At 41.5% G+C, this 13,750-nt stretch overlaps 1 protein-coding gene across 2 annotated transcripts in view; it reads right to left on the bottom strand.

Annotated features, from left to right (window-relative positions):
* The window catches only part of LOC119649134 (SEC14-like protein 2), an 89,158-nt gene extending 84,102 nt beyond the window's left edge, over positions 1-5,056 (bottom strand). Inside the window, exons 1-2 of one of the 2 annotated variants that reach the window (XM_038051139.1) lie at positions 4,786-5,056; positions 4,603-4,700 (exon numbers count right to left, since the gene is read on the bottom strand). In XM_038051139.1, coding sequence (XP_037907067.1) covers positions 4,603-4,662 — 60 coding nt within the window. In that variant the 5' untranslated portion in view covers positions 4,663-4,700; positions 4,786-5,056. Of the gene's footprint in view, positions 1-4,602 lie in introns of both variants that reach the window. The other variant, XM_038051140.1, reaches the window with a different exon arrangement.
* Between the last annotated feature and the right edge of the window lie 8,694 nt (positions 5,057-13,750).

Raw genomic sequence — 13,750 nt, 5'->3', positions numbered from 1 at the left:
GCAATCAGATCGCGGTCAGCAGTAGATTTAGGAGTTGTCTTTTAGATGTGCGAAACAAGAGAGGCGCTGACATCGGCTTCGAAAGGGATCACCATTTGATGGTCGCTTCCGGGTTGCATCCGTCACTTCCCACAGGATTGAAGAGCTACAACTCCCTAAGTTCAACATGGACGTCGAAGATGACAATGATTTCAGGAATGTATCCCGCAACACAAAAGAGCTTGCATGTGGTCGCAAATCTTTCGATGGTCCTGTGAGGAACGTCAACGGCTGACTTCTCATCCACGATGATGAACAATTGAAGAGGTGAAAGGAAGACTTCACCACGGTTCTTAACCGTATCACACCTGGTAAAGTTTCTCCTCTTGTGGATGACTAGTCATTTCATCTCACAACAATTTATATATCCAGGAAGCGTGGTTTCTGCGGACGGCGGCACCGAACTAAATGTTGTCCGACGCATTAACAGCGTTAGTTCTGTGCTAGTGTTCCTTTTGTGTTGCTATACGAGACTGGCACATAGAAAGTGAACTCCACTGTTATCCAAAAGCTCTAAGCTTTCGTCAATATCTGGCTGCGTCATCGTAGTGCGCTCAACTATCACTATCTCAAACGAAGAACTTGGTTGACGACCAAGTTCTTTGTCAAACTTTAAAGAGGGGCGATAATTTCAAAATGGCGACGATTAGATCACCCTGACGCGCTATACCCCACCGAGTTACCGACGTAAACTTTCAAAGTGAGCCACGCGGACATCCAGAGCCATTGATTGACAACGACGAGTTACGTTTGCTAGTCGAATCCGACATACGTCAGTCTGTGAGAGACATTGTAGAGAAACTGGGCGTACACTATTCGACAGTTTCCTGGCACATGCAACAACCTGGAAGGTGAAAAAGCTCGGCAAATGGTTTCCGCATGCCCTTACGGAACAAAACATGGCGTTTCGAATGGAAATTTGCAGTTCTTTACTCTCCCGCAATAGAAGCGATCCCTTTTTGCACAGAATAATGACATGTGATGAAAGTGGATATTATACGACAATCGTCGCCGATCAGCACAATGGCTAGATGCTGATGAGCCACCAAAGTATACGCTGAAACCGAGCCTCCATCGGAAGAAGGTAATGGTGACTGTTTGGTGGTCTACAGCTAGAGTTATCCACTATTCTTTTTTGGCACCTGGCTCAATTCGAGGAAATGCACCAAAAATTGAGTATTTAACGGCCGAGATTAGTCAACAGAGATGGTGTGATTCTCCTTCAGGACAATGCATGACCTCATGTTTCTAGAACAACGGTTTAAGTTGAATGAATTGCAGTATGATACTTTGCTTCATCTACCGTATTCACCGGAACTTTCGCCAACCGACTACCACTTTTTTAAGCATTTGGATCATTTTTGGCGGAAAAACAATTTGGGAATGAAAAGGCCATCAAAATTGCCTTCGACGAGTTTATCCACACCCGAAAATTGGACTTCTACGAAACTGGCATACCTGTTCCTGTATTTCGCTGGGAGAAGTGTTTTGAATCAACTGGCACGTATTTTGATTAATTAAATACATTTTTGTAAGCTTTGCAGTCGTTTCAAATGTTAGACCAAATCGGTCATTTCATGTGCAACAACCTAATACTTTACCCCTTATACAGGATTTTCTTACCAGGTGTACTTCTAATTAATTTCGGGTTTTTTCAATAGATGCCGTTCTATGTTTTGTGTCGCTGTTGGTCGTACATACCTGTCATTTTGTTTAGTTGTTGTCGAGTGTTTAAACTGCGTTGACGTTTTCAAAAAAAGTTCCTCCAGCAAATTTTTATTGCACGTCAAAAATGTCGGCGTACGTACCAAATTTCGAGTATATGCGCCATGTACTGTTTTTCATGTTCAATCAAAGAAAAAAAGTGTCCAAGAGCCACTGTGCAATTGTGTGTGTGATCATGTGAAATGTGGTTTCGACAATTCAAAAATGGAGATTTCGACTTGTTGACGCCGCATGCTCCGGCAAGCGAAAATCGTTTGATGACGCCGAATTGCAAGCATTATTGGATGAAGACAACACGCAAACACAACGACAGCTTGCAGATACGTTGGGAGTTCAACAGCAAGTAATTTCGAAACGTCTGCGACCCTTGGGAAAAATTCAGAAGTGTGGAAAGTGGGTGCCGCATGAACTGACCGAGAGACAAACGGAGATCCGAAAAGTGACGTGTGAAATCTGCTTCAACGGTACAAAAGAATGTCTTTTCTCCATCGTATTGTTACAGGCGACGAAAAGTGGATTTCCTTGCAGGATCCTAAACGGAACAAATCGTGGGTAAAGCATCGACATCGACGGCACGACCAAATCGTTATGGTCGAAAGGACATACTGTGTGTGTAGTGCGACCAGACTAATCTACCTTGAACTGCTGAAACCCGGTGAAACTGTGAACGCCCTTCGCTACAAACAACGATTGAAAGATTTGAACCGAGCGATTGTTCCACGACAAAGCACCATCGCATAAGTCGAAAGTCGTTCGCGACACGCTGGGAAAGCTCAAGTCGGAGGTGCTTAACCACCACCAGACCTGACCCCATCGGATTACCACCTCTTTGCTTCTTTGGGCCACGCACTTTCTGAGAAGCGCTTCGACTCCTACGAAAATTTGCGGAAATGGCTCACTGAGCGGTTCACCTCTAAAGACAGTCAATTCTACTGGTGCGGTATTCACAAATTACAAGAAAGTAGACAAAATGTGTAGAAAGCGATGGAAAATATTTTGAATAAAATAACTATTACGGTTCCCTTGGCATTATGAGTTTTATTCACAAAAAAAACCGGAAATTAATTAGGAGTACACCTGGTATTAACATGAGATTCATCCGTTATCATTCATTCTAATATTCGCTCTAAGATAATACAGTTTTGGTGTCCTGGCTAATTGTCATTACTACGATTTCATCTGTTACTACGATTTAAATTCAAGTCACACATATTTTTCCTACAGTGATTTTCGTCAAAGTATATATAATAAAATAATAATACCAAAAACAGAGACTTAAATGCAACAAAAGAAAGAGTACAGAGTTCTTCTGCCTTTGTTTAACTCGATAGAATGGGTTCGCCGCTTCATGGGCCCCAGGGGGAGTCGAGACGCTCTCAAAACACCGTTTAGAGTTTCAAGCCATTACTGTTTTGACTGGCCTTTGGTTCGTTTCTTATCGATTTTTATGTTCACGTCAATCTTAGCTAGTGAATTCTTGTCAGCGCACCTCTCTCCCGGTTCCTCCGGTGCAATCCCAAATGTAAAATGTCGTCTCCATTACCAAGAGGCGGCATTCATTATCTTTGGAAGCAGGCAAAGTTAAGCGTTTGTAACAAATTGGATGGGTGACCTATTTGAATTAGTTTGAGATTGATGATTTTTTTTTTTCGTTTCAATATGTAACTCCTTTATAGCTCTGTTAAATTACCAAACTACAGAGATATATTATACTATGCTATATATTATTACATTAACAACTACTGAGAAAGCCTTTCATTAGGTAAACTATATTTGCGACTGAAAGCAAAATCGGTCCTGCTTAGATGGGGTACCGCTTGAAAACATTTTGCCTTAATCTTTTCTAGTGGTTTTGTAGTTAACTGAAAACAGATTCAGCTACCTAAGAGTGGGTAAAGGCGCACAAATTAAAATGAAAGAAATGGGACAATCGTGCACATAAAATTGGACACCTCTCGATTTCCGCCTTGTTCTCATCTCCACTGCATTTAACGTTTGGATGGTTTTGGAGCCAGTTAGAATTTACAGGTAAAGACGCAAATCCATCTTTATAATTATGAGAAAACAAATATATTCTCGATATTTTTTACTATTTGTGCCGTGTCTCCCCAATTATATTCCCTAAGGACCTCATCTTATGATTGGCTTGAATTGTTTCTGAAAAATCCTAACTCCACTGCGCCAGACACCTCCATTCATGTATAACAGAGTCTAAACCTGGTGTAAATCCCTCTCCTCGAATTGAAAAAGGGTTAGCGGATTGCTACAACTATCCTACCTTTTTCGCTTCCATTCGAAACTCGGGTAATACTGTTGGAAATCTGCCTCTAACTGCAAATAGTGCTCAGAACATTACTTCGAAACTTCGAACCTTTCTTTCCCACCATTAAGTTAGGATGGAAATAGAGAACAAGCGATATTTAATTTAATTTGGTGAAAATGTGCAGAGAGACCACCTTGCAATGATTTACTGAGAAGAGTAATAAATTCAAAGACCATTCTGCGAATATCCGCGCCCTTTATTTGAAATTCAATTCACGTTGCAGTTATGGCACGGAGTGAGTCCAATACAGTTGGCTCTGCCGATAAGAGATTGCTAATAATCCTTGGAACCAATTTCACTTTATTATTCTGTTTTGTGAAAAATATGGAGCATGAAGCTTTGTTTTTCGCTAGTAACAATAGCTCTTGATTCCCCAACAACAATTTGTTGGGCGGATAATACGACTAATCCCATTTCCCACCTAGACTGCAGTTTTATTACATACGTAGTTGTTTTCCAGCTTTTTTCTGAATTGGTGGGGGGAGGTGAAACTATTATTAATTACTGACAATTACCTTCATAAGCGCAAACTTTTGATCATCTTCAAGCTGCGGTCGTCTCACAATCGCTGACATATTATTTGATTATCAACAACAAAGGGAAGTACTGTAATCTGGAACACACTTTTCTCAATGAGCAGCAGTGGCTATTTTTACTGCAAGAATAGGAGTTTTACTCGTTTCTACCCAAACACTCACTCTCGCATAAAAACTTCAAATTGATTGATTCACTTAATCGCGCTATTCACACTTTGGCAGCGTCCCAGGAAAATTTTAATTAGTATCTTTGTGTCAACAGTCTTCGGCGCACTTGCTTTGGTTGCACACAAAGTATTCAAGTATGTATTTTGCACTTATCTTAATCCCAAGCGTGAGAATTTCACTGGTACCTCAAAGTATCTGAGGACTCCAAGCAGATCGCGCACCGACAATCCCAACACTATGAAATTGCGCGATATACTAACTGAAAGTGAATCGCAGACGAGCTTCAGATAGTCGGTCTGCAAAAGTGGAAAATCCACACATCAACAAAGTACGATTCGCAGTAGTATCTAAACAAGCGGCTTCTAGTAAAGATCGGTGGGGTGGCTGGGCTTCGAACTATGCATAGTCACATGTATGTACTTATGTGCGGGCAGGTAGGAATGTACGTGCAGCCGATCGGAATTCACTCAGGTGAAAAAAGCTCGTTGCAACTGTGAGGTCTGAGCCGCTTACCAATCGTACACTGTCATTCAACTAACTACAAAATCCGGATGTGATAAGAACTTCGCGCTGGTAATCGGTTGTGGTTATTGGCGACCTTCTTAGACATTGACCAATTTGACTCTAGACTGCCTACTGGAAGCATACAGCAGCTGGCACAGCACGGCCTTTACATATAATTATATATTATTTCAGAGATAGAGGCCTGAAGTCGTTGTAGGTAATCGGAAATCCCAATGTATCTATTGCTATACTTTTTGTGACTGAACATCTTGGGAACTAGAAGATAATTATATTAAAACAGGTTTAACTGGCTGTTTATTGTTTTGTTGTTGCAATCCTGGATCTCAGGAAGCACAATGATTTTCGGTTCTGCTTCCACCTACAGGTGCTTTTTATTCTTGCTTCCCTAAAAGATAGTCTGCTTTGTCGTTTTAGGGTTTCGTATAAGACAAATCCTGATCAAAGTCTTTTTGTTTTTGTTTTTTAAAACCATTTTTATTTTTAAGAAATAGGTAACAATAGTGTATAGATTGGAAAAATGAACAATAAAAAACAATCTTTTAAAATAACAAAAATAACTTAAATCTAATGGCCACTGTGGGCTCTCAAAATTTTTGAATAACGATTTACAGACAGAGAAGAGAAACAGTAAGAAATGAAAATCTAATTTTACAATAAGTTGTCGGGAAATGGTCAAAAACCCGACAGAATTCACTTGGCCTTAGTGGCAAATAAAGAAATATAAAAAGTAATAATAAATATTTGATCGCTTCAAAAGACACTTTTAACTTAAATTATTGTTCTTAAAACTATCATAATTATAGATTTTATATTACACATTTTTTCTTTTTTTTTTAAAATAACATCCATACAAAAAAAAACAAAGAATAATAACGTATGTATTTATAAATTACAACTGGAGACAAAATCAGCACCCGTTCAATGTATACATATTTACAAAGCCCCACCAAGAAACAAATGGCAGGACTGAGCACGGCCACCGCTAACCGGCATCCCGCAGCCACCAGTACCAAGATTTCTCTTTTTCATCCCGCTTAATGTCAATTGCTCTCGCTCTGGAGTATCTCCAGTCGAATCCCGGAGCCTCCACTGTCAAATTCGGGGAGTATTCTATCCTTTTGTCCGTGGCCCGCCTATGTATATGATACATAACCGGATCACCGGCAGAATCAAGAATTAGACCATTCCTGTCAAGATACACGAACGCTTCGGGAGGAAGCCTGTCGTGAGAGTTTTCTCGAAATACCCATCATTTGGGTAGAACGGCTGCGAAACCCAAGGGTTCTCACCATGCGAAGCAGATCGCACTATATGATTCCGAATCAATCTGACGATAACTGTATCGGTTCTTGGCACAGCAGCAGCTGCATACATCACTTCATTAGTTACATAGTGCTCATAGTTTGACGAAGCAGTCCTATTAAGCCCCGTGCAAGCACGCAGACATTTCCTTTCAAAGATTCTTATTTTCTCCATTTGGCTAGCACTCAAATTAAACCAGATAGCACACCCGTAGGTAAGCACCGGTCTAACCAAAGTAAGATAGCAAATAATCTTAACCTTCCGGCTAAGATGTGGAGCATAAAAGAGTCTTCGAAGAGACATGAATGCCTTGCGAGCGCTTTCTAGCGCGACTTTAACGTGCTCGTTAAATTGGAGACGCTCGTCAAGACGCACACCCAGGTATCTAACGCACTTCTTATGAGGAATGCGCTCTGAACTATCCTCGTTCGCGACAATGTGGAAATCTCTCCAATTCCTTTTCAAGTTCCTACTGGCATACGCCAAGGAATTTCGAAACAGAATCGTTTCACACTTTTGCGCATTGATTTTCATCCGCCAACTGTTCGTAAAGAACTTAATATCATTGAACATCTTCTGAAGTTCAACTTGCACCTCAGTTACCTTCTTGTGCGCCGTGTAGGCTATCAGATCGTCAGCAAAGGCAACCAACGACCTTTTAGGAGATTTATTAAAATCGAAAGAATTGAACAATTCGCCGGCAAATACCGCAAAAAGTGTAGGCGCAGTCCCTGATCAAAGTCGGTCTACGGTCTTTTTGACTATGAGCTGGTGCACATGCAGTTGGTAACATCATCCTACGTTAAGGGGGTCCCTACACATGCAAAAGGAGGCGTAAATTATTATTGTTATTATCGTCATATGAGGTATCAAATGACGTTCTCGATTAGTACTCTGCGAAACTGTTCTGACATTTTATGCAGAGGGGAAAGTGCGGGGGCTGGAAAATGGTAATTTCTTTATGGACACATCTCATGCCGGCTCCACTCGTTTGACACTTGTCGCAAACTTGAAACCATCAGAAACGTTTGACTTGATTGTGAGGACCAAACGTCGTCATCCACATGTTTGCAAAGGTGTTAGTGTTTTTTCTTTGATTTATGCCAAAAAACCGACCCTCGATCGGATTAGCTCTCAAACTACATAAAACAAACAATCTATCTATACGCTTGAATTTCTCGTAGTTTGTTGAAGTTTGCCAGGCGTGCGGAGCCGGCATCAGAAGCAACACAACCGAAAAATTTCAAAAAATCGTGAAATTGCGACTAGATGGTGCCTGGTCCTCAAAGAAGGTTAATAATAGTATATAAGTATATTTTTTAGAAATTGACTTAAGTTCATCTCGGAATAAAAAAAAACAAAAATTATGGAAAATAGGCTAAAAAATCGAACCGGATACTGCCGAGTTTGGTGAAAATCATACCATTATTTACAAAGTTATTAGGTTCTCGCTTTTTGTCAATAGTTAGGTCCAGGGTAAGTGTTAGTCGATTTTGACATATTTAAAACGAACCAAGCCGAGACATGTATGATAAATGAACCGTTTTGACACGTTAGAGATTTTATTGTGAGAGATTAGTTATGTGAAAATGTCTGATGTTGTGCTAAATAATCGCCATTTGCGGCAAGTGTTACTTCTCTTATTTTATTCAAAGAAAACGGTAGCTGAAGCATATCGAGAGTTACAAAAAAGTTTATGGAAATGCTGCTTTAAGCAAAATACCGTACCGTAATTGGTTCCGACGGTGACTTCGATGTTGATGACTGTTCGCGTGAAGAAAGACCAAATACCTTCGAAGACGGGAAATTGGAGGAATTGCTCGATGAGGATCCGGGGAACGGTAGCGACTTTAATTGACGTCTGACTGAGCTGAGTAAGGAGAAAAAAGTTGTTCTACTGCATGACAACTCTCGTTAAAACCAACAAAGAGACGCTCAAATCGGAAGTTATACCCTACATGCTACATTCCCCAGATACTGCGCTAGCCGATAAATGCCTGTTCCGTTTGATGGCACATGGTCTGGCTGATCAGCAGTTCCGCTCATATGAGGGAATCGAAAAATGGCCTGATTCGCAGGTACCTTCACGAGATGAACACTTTTATCGTAACGGTATGCAAACTCTGCCAGAAAGATGACAAAAAGTTCAAATTAGCGATGGGCAATAATTTGAATGATTTATATGGAACTTACGAGCTGAGTACAAATGGGACAAATGTCCACTTATATATTTTTGCATAAGAAATACACAAAACTTTTCATTTGTGAAGAGCTGAGCTTCTGATGTTCCACTTGTTCAAAATTAAGCTCGAGTTTGCGTCATTTATTCAAATTATCTGGATCTTATTATTTCACATTTCTTAAGACGTTTATATAATAATCTGCCTTCTTAAAAAAGTAGTCATCAAAGAGCCCTCTGGCAGCCCGTTCTCTCAACGGTCCAGCTCGGGACCGGATTGTGCGGATTGTGCCATCCTAATCTTGTGCAGGTAAGGCTCAAAACTTTCATTCCCATTTAGAAGTTGATTCGCGTCATTCGCAAACCTTCTTGCCAAGACCATCAGCCCATACCTCTGCACCATAGAGCAGAACAGCCTGTTTTGATTTGCGCGAAAATCTCGGTTTTGACCATATAATAGTCTCTCCGACCGCTTGTGCGCCTATTCAACAGTTCGTCCGGCAACATGTGCCGCAATATTATCCGCATAATCAACCAGGAGCTTTTCGGTTGTTAGCAGATGCAAGAAGCGCTCCAGAGGTATGACTCAAGGATAGATCTCTGCGCTACCACCGGCATGATCTCCATCCAGATTTTGCCGTCCAGTGGTCAGTGAGCAGACGGCAGTTTAGGGTTTCCTTTACCTTTGCTGATTGGCGAAAGTCTCGTTAACTTCCAGTTTCACTTTGATTGCGATTTATCGATGGTCGATTGACCAGAATTCTTCCAGAACTCCCCATCCGTACACCAGCGGCACCAGTGATTCCGACGTGAAGATAACGTTGGAACATTGACGTGGATCTGATGTTTAAAACTAGTAGCTTTCTGGGCCTCAGGAGGCTGAATGTGGTAAATTCGCTGGAATTGAAGTAACCCTCAACTAACAGCCTGCGTAGAAAGTCCAGCATTACATCATTCGGTGTTAGGTAAACCTTTAAAAAATTGTCCCTAAGCCCCGAATCCAGACGAATCCATCTCTTCGACCTGGCAGGTGTATGTGAATCTGAAATCGGGCTCCGTCCCGAAACCAGATGGCATCGGATCTAGCAGACGCCTTTTACAAAGTGTTTGCGTTTCGTCGGTTGGATAATCAGAGCTAGCGGTGGAGCACTCCTTCGTTCTCCCATCCATGTTGGCAGACGGTTTTCTGTCGCTACGACACGTTGTTTCTGCTTGTCTTTCTTCATTTTTTTTTTGAAGCCTGTGGATTAGCTGAATTAAAATTCCATCAGATGCGTCTTCCACTTCAATGATCACTATCTGACCAGGGTGCCGAAGAGGCTGGCTTTTGATACGTGCTGCATCTGCTACCTTGGCAGAGCCGGGTTTACATCTCCCTATCGGCATCAATAGAGAGTTGACGATCGCTTCGAGAAATTTTAGCGTGTCGCGACGAGCACCGGTATAATGCTAGTTAGGGGGTCTGAAATACTTAGTTGGGGAACGACGCTTCCCTTGTCATGAGCGACTCGTTAGGGATCGCAAACAAACTCTGAGGCTATAAAAAAAATGTTGGCCAACAACATTTGGGTAGACATATTATAACCCACGCTATTACAATCTTTTGGTCTGCTACTTTTTATATTTTGACATATTTCTCTGTACAAAGTTTGAGAGGCTCTCACGTCCCCATCTAGCGTATTAAGCCAATGTTGTTTCAGGCCGCCGTTTGGTCGTTTCTCATCGACATCGATACTTAGATCAATCTAAGCAAGTGACATCTCGTCACCCAAGCGCGATGTCTATTCCATCGCAATCTTGCAATTTTTCCACGGTCGATGCAGCCCGGATCAATATAACCACGAATGTCCTCCTTTCGGATGCGATCATGGGGTGTTAGGTCACTGGTCCAACCCAACATTTCCATTACTATGAGGGGGAGAGAGGGGGGGTTCATTGTCTTTTATAGTCGGTCAGCACTCAGAACCATAGAAGACGGTGAACGACTCTTCCCTAAATTTTGGAAATGAAACGTTCGTTGATGAAAAAGAAAACGCTAATTGCAGAACACCTGCCATGTAAGTTGCACTGATGCGTGAAGCAACTTCATAAGGTAGTTCACCATTAGTGGATAACATTGATATTAAGCGGAGTAGCGACGACAGTGCCTGTACCGTTAGGGTCGAAAATTCGGTTTTATTCAGATTAAGTCTCAGATTGTGTTGTATGATGGGGTTCCCAACGTATGTATTCCTTCCATGTCCGAGATTTCTGAAAGAAAGTAGAAACCTAGAAGGAACTCTATATGAAATGCTATCGTGGGTAAAGATTTCAGAGACTAGTGTGTCCAAGCCAGTGGTTTTTGAAGATAGAAGACCGATAGACTATCTGTCTATTGGATGGAAAGACAAAGGGATCGACGAGGAGTCACGGCTGTGAATGCTGCTAAGCAATATTAACAGATAACATTTTTTCAGCAATGTAAAAGAAACGTTGCGATGGAATATGCCTTATGCTATTGCAAGTAATCTAAGTTCAACTTAAAAACAATAGTATAAAGTTCCTTCTGAGGTGTACTCTTTCTAGCAAAATAAAGAAGACAAATAGTGTGGGAATAAAGATAAATGATTAAAATTATATTGCATCATTTTTCTTTTACGCCGGGCCTTCTATAAATATTTGCTTTAGTTAGTATCATCTATCGGTCTTTTTATTTAACATACAATTCACCAGGAAAATACTTAGCCTATTGATATCGAATTTGGTACGATTGGGAGAGTACAATGCCCTTATTGAATGAAATGACTTGAAGATACATTCGAAGGTAGTTCCATCATATGTACTGCATACACATATACTACATACGGGAGGAGTTAATCGGGTTTCTACGCGGCACGGAGTGTTTTTGTACGCTTTTATACGCACGATGACGACTAAATGGTTTTCCTGTGTATGTTTCTCCGTCCAATGTATCACATACACGACATCAACGGTATCAAACATTTTTCTTCACTTGGAAGTGACGGAAGAATGTCAAACATGTGCAATGCTTTTCTTCATCATACAAATCCCCGTATGTCGACTTCTATATACAGTCAACCAATTAAAAAGTTAGGTCGTTACTGCTATAAACTTTGAAGTTAAACATTTTGAAACTGACGAATTATATTGAGCGCAAATCCGCCTTATTGACCAGAGCTTGGCCAGAGCTGAAATATTCGTTTTGAGAATGATGGCGTCCGAAGTCCGCATCAACTTAATGCTGGACCTGCGAGCCGCTACGGTCACGCTGCTCCCAGGGCAGAGGTGAGGCAGCGTCTGACGATTTGCCGCTGCCCTGGTAAGAAACTGTAAAGCCGTCTTCGCTTGACTTTTTTTTAAAAGTTTGGGTGCAAGCCCTAAGCGAGGGGTCCGTGGACCAGGAAAGAGGGAGTAAGTTGCTCCCCATTTGGTCCGGTCCAGCATTAAGTTGATGCGGACTTAGGACCCCATCATTCTCAAAACGAATAATAAACCGCTCAAAGAACTGGAGAGGCTCAGTTCTGGATCATGTGCAGAAATTCACATCATCAGTGCATTCATCTAAGGGTGCCAATACCTCGGAGCCTTCCAGGGGAATGCGTTGAGTTCCCTTCGGTTTTGCATGGTACCATTTGTGGCATTGAATGATGCTAGAGGGCATGGTGTCCCAATAAAATATGGCCTTCGTATTTATTGCGTGCTTATACACTTGATACATATATACTTAGATGACATCAAGCTGTTTGCTGGTACTGATGACAATTCTGTTATGAATTGTAGATATGTTCACCGGCGATATTCGAGTTAGAAAAGTGTTGAATCCAAGCCATATGCAAAGGCCATTATGAGCCGTATGTCGGGCATTACATTGATGTCCTCTACAGACTTCTACAAGCACCTAGGAATTCTGCAAGGAACCCATGCTCGAGTTGGTAATTTGAAGGATGCTCTGCTGTCTGAACTCCTGCCAAGTATAAACGTACTGAAATCGCATCTTTCGGGGAAGAATAAGATAAACGCATTGAATGTATTCGCTATCCCTTCACTGGCTTATGCATCCGGAATACTGCCGAATACGAAAATGGGTCTGGAAAACTTCCAGCGGCAGATACGGACCACTATATCCGGAAAAAGACCGAATGCATCATCAAAACTCTGCGGTGAATGAAGTGCCTCGTGACATCATCAGCTAGTTGATTCGATACGCGCTTATTTGCACCGTAAAAAGCAGGTGAATCCTTTGCATGCGGCTTAATTTGAAGCATCGATCTTTCAATCCTTTGAGTGGGGTGAAGTCCGACCAAGAGCGGAAGCAGTACAACAAGCCTGACGTACTGTTAGCTGACGTTGGTTTTCCCCATAATTGGAACATTGAATGGAAATATGTGGAGAAGAAGGTGAACTATGACCTCCTGGATCAGGAAATTAATGAAATTTTGCATCTCGAGAAAGTGTTTGTAGTTCCCATAATACCAGCTACAGATATTGTACCTAAATCCCTCACGGCTTCCTTCGATGTCCTGGAACTCTCACACGGACCCTGTTTAAGCCTTGCAGAAGTACACCATTCTGCACACGTGCTCGATGTTACGGGGCCACCACCACCAGTGCCCCTTTATCTATTAAGTAGGCAGGGTCGTCCGAGCCTAAATGCTCGACACTTAGTGCTGGTATAGGGTAAAATCCGGCATCTGCCGAGATTGTGACATCTCGGAAAATAAGTAATCAAGAAATAGCTAAAATAACACAAAACAAGTCGGAAAACCGGAAGCTGGGCGCTTCAGGTATGAAAGGGTGAGTGTAGAACTATCCCATTTGTACGTAGCCAGTTAAGAATATGCATTTAGCATGTCAGACTTAGTACTTCGGGTTGTAAATTTACACGGTAAAGACAACTTTGAGCTAATGTAACTTTGTTACTAATAGTATGATTTTGATCAAACTTGGAGATAA

This window comes from Hermetia illucens, chromosome 2 (genome assembly GCF_905115235.1).
Source record: "Hermetia illucens chromosome 2, iHerIll2.2.curated.20191125, whole genome shotgun sequence".
NCBI classification, from domain to species: domain Eukaryota; kingdom Metazoa; phylum Arthropoda; class Insecta; order Diptera; family Stratiomyidae; genus Hermetia; species Hermetia illucens.
This window is presented reverse-complemented; position numbering and strand designations above follow the sequence as displayed.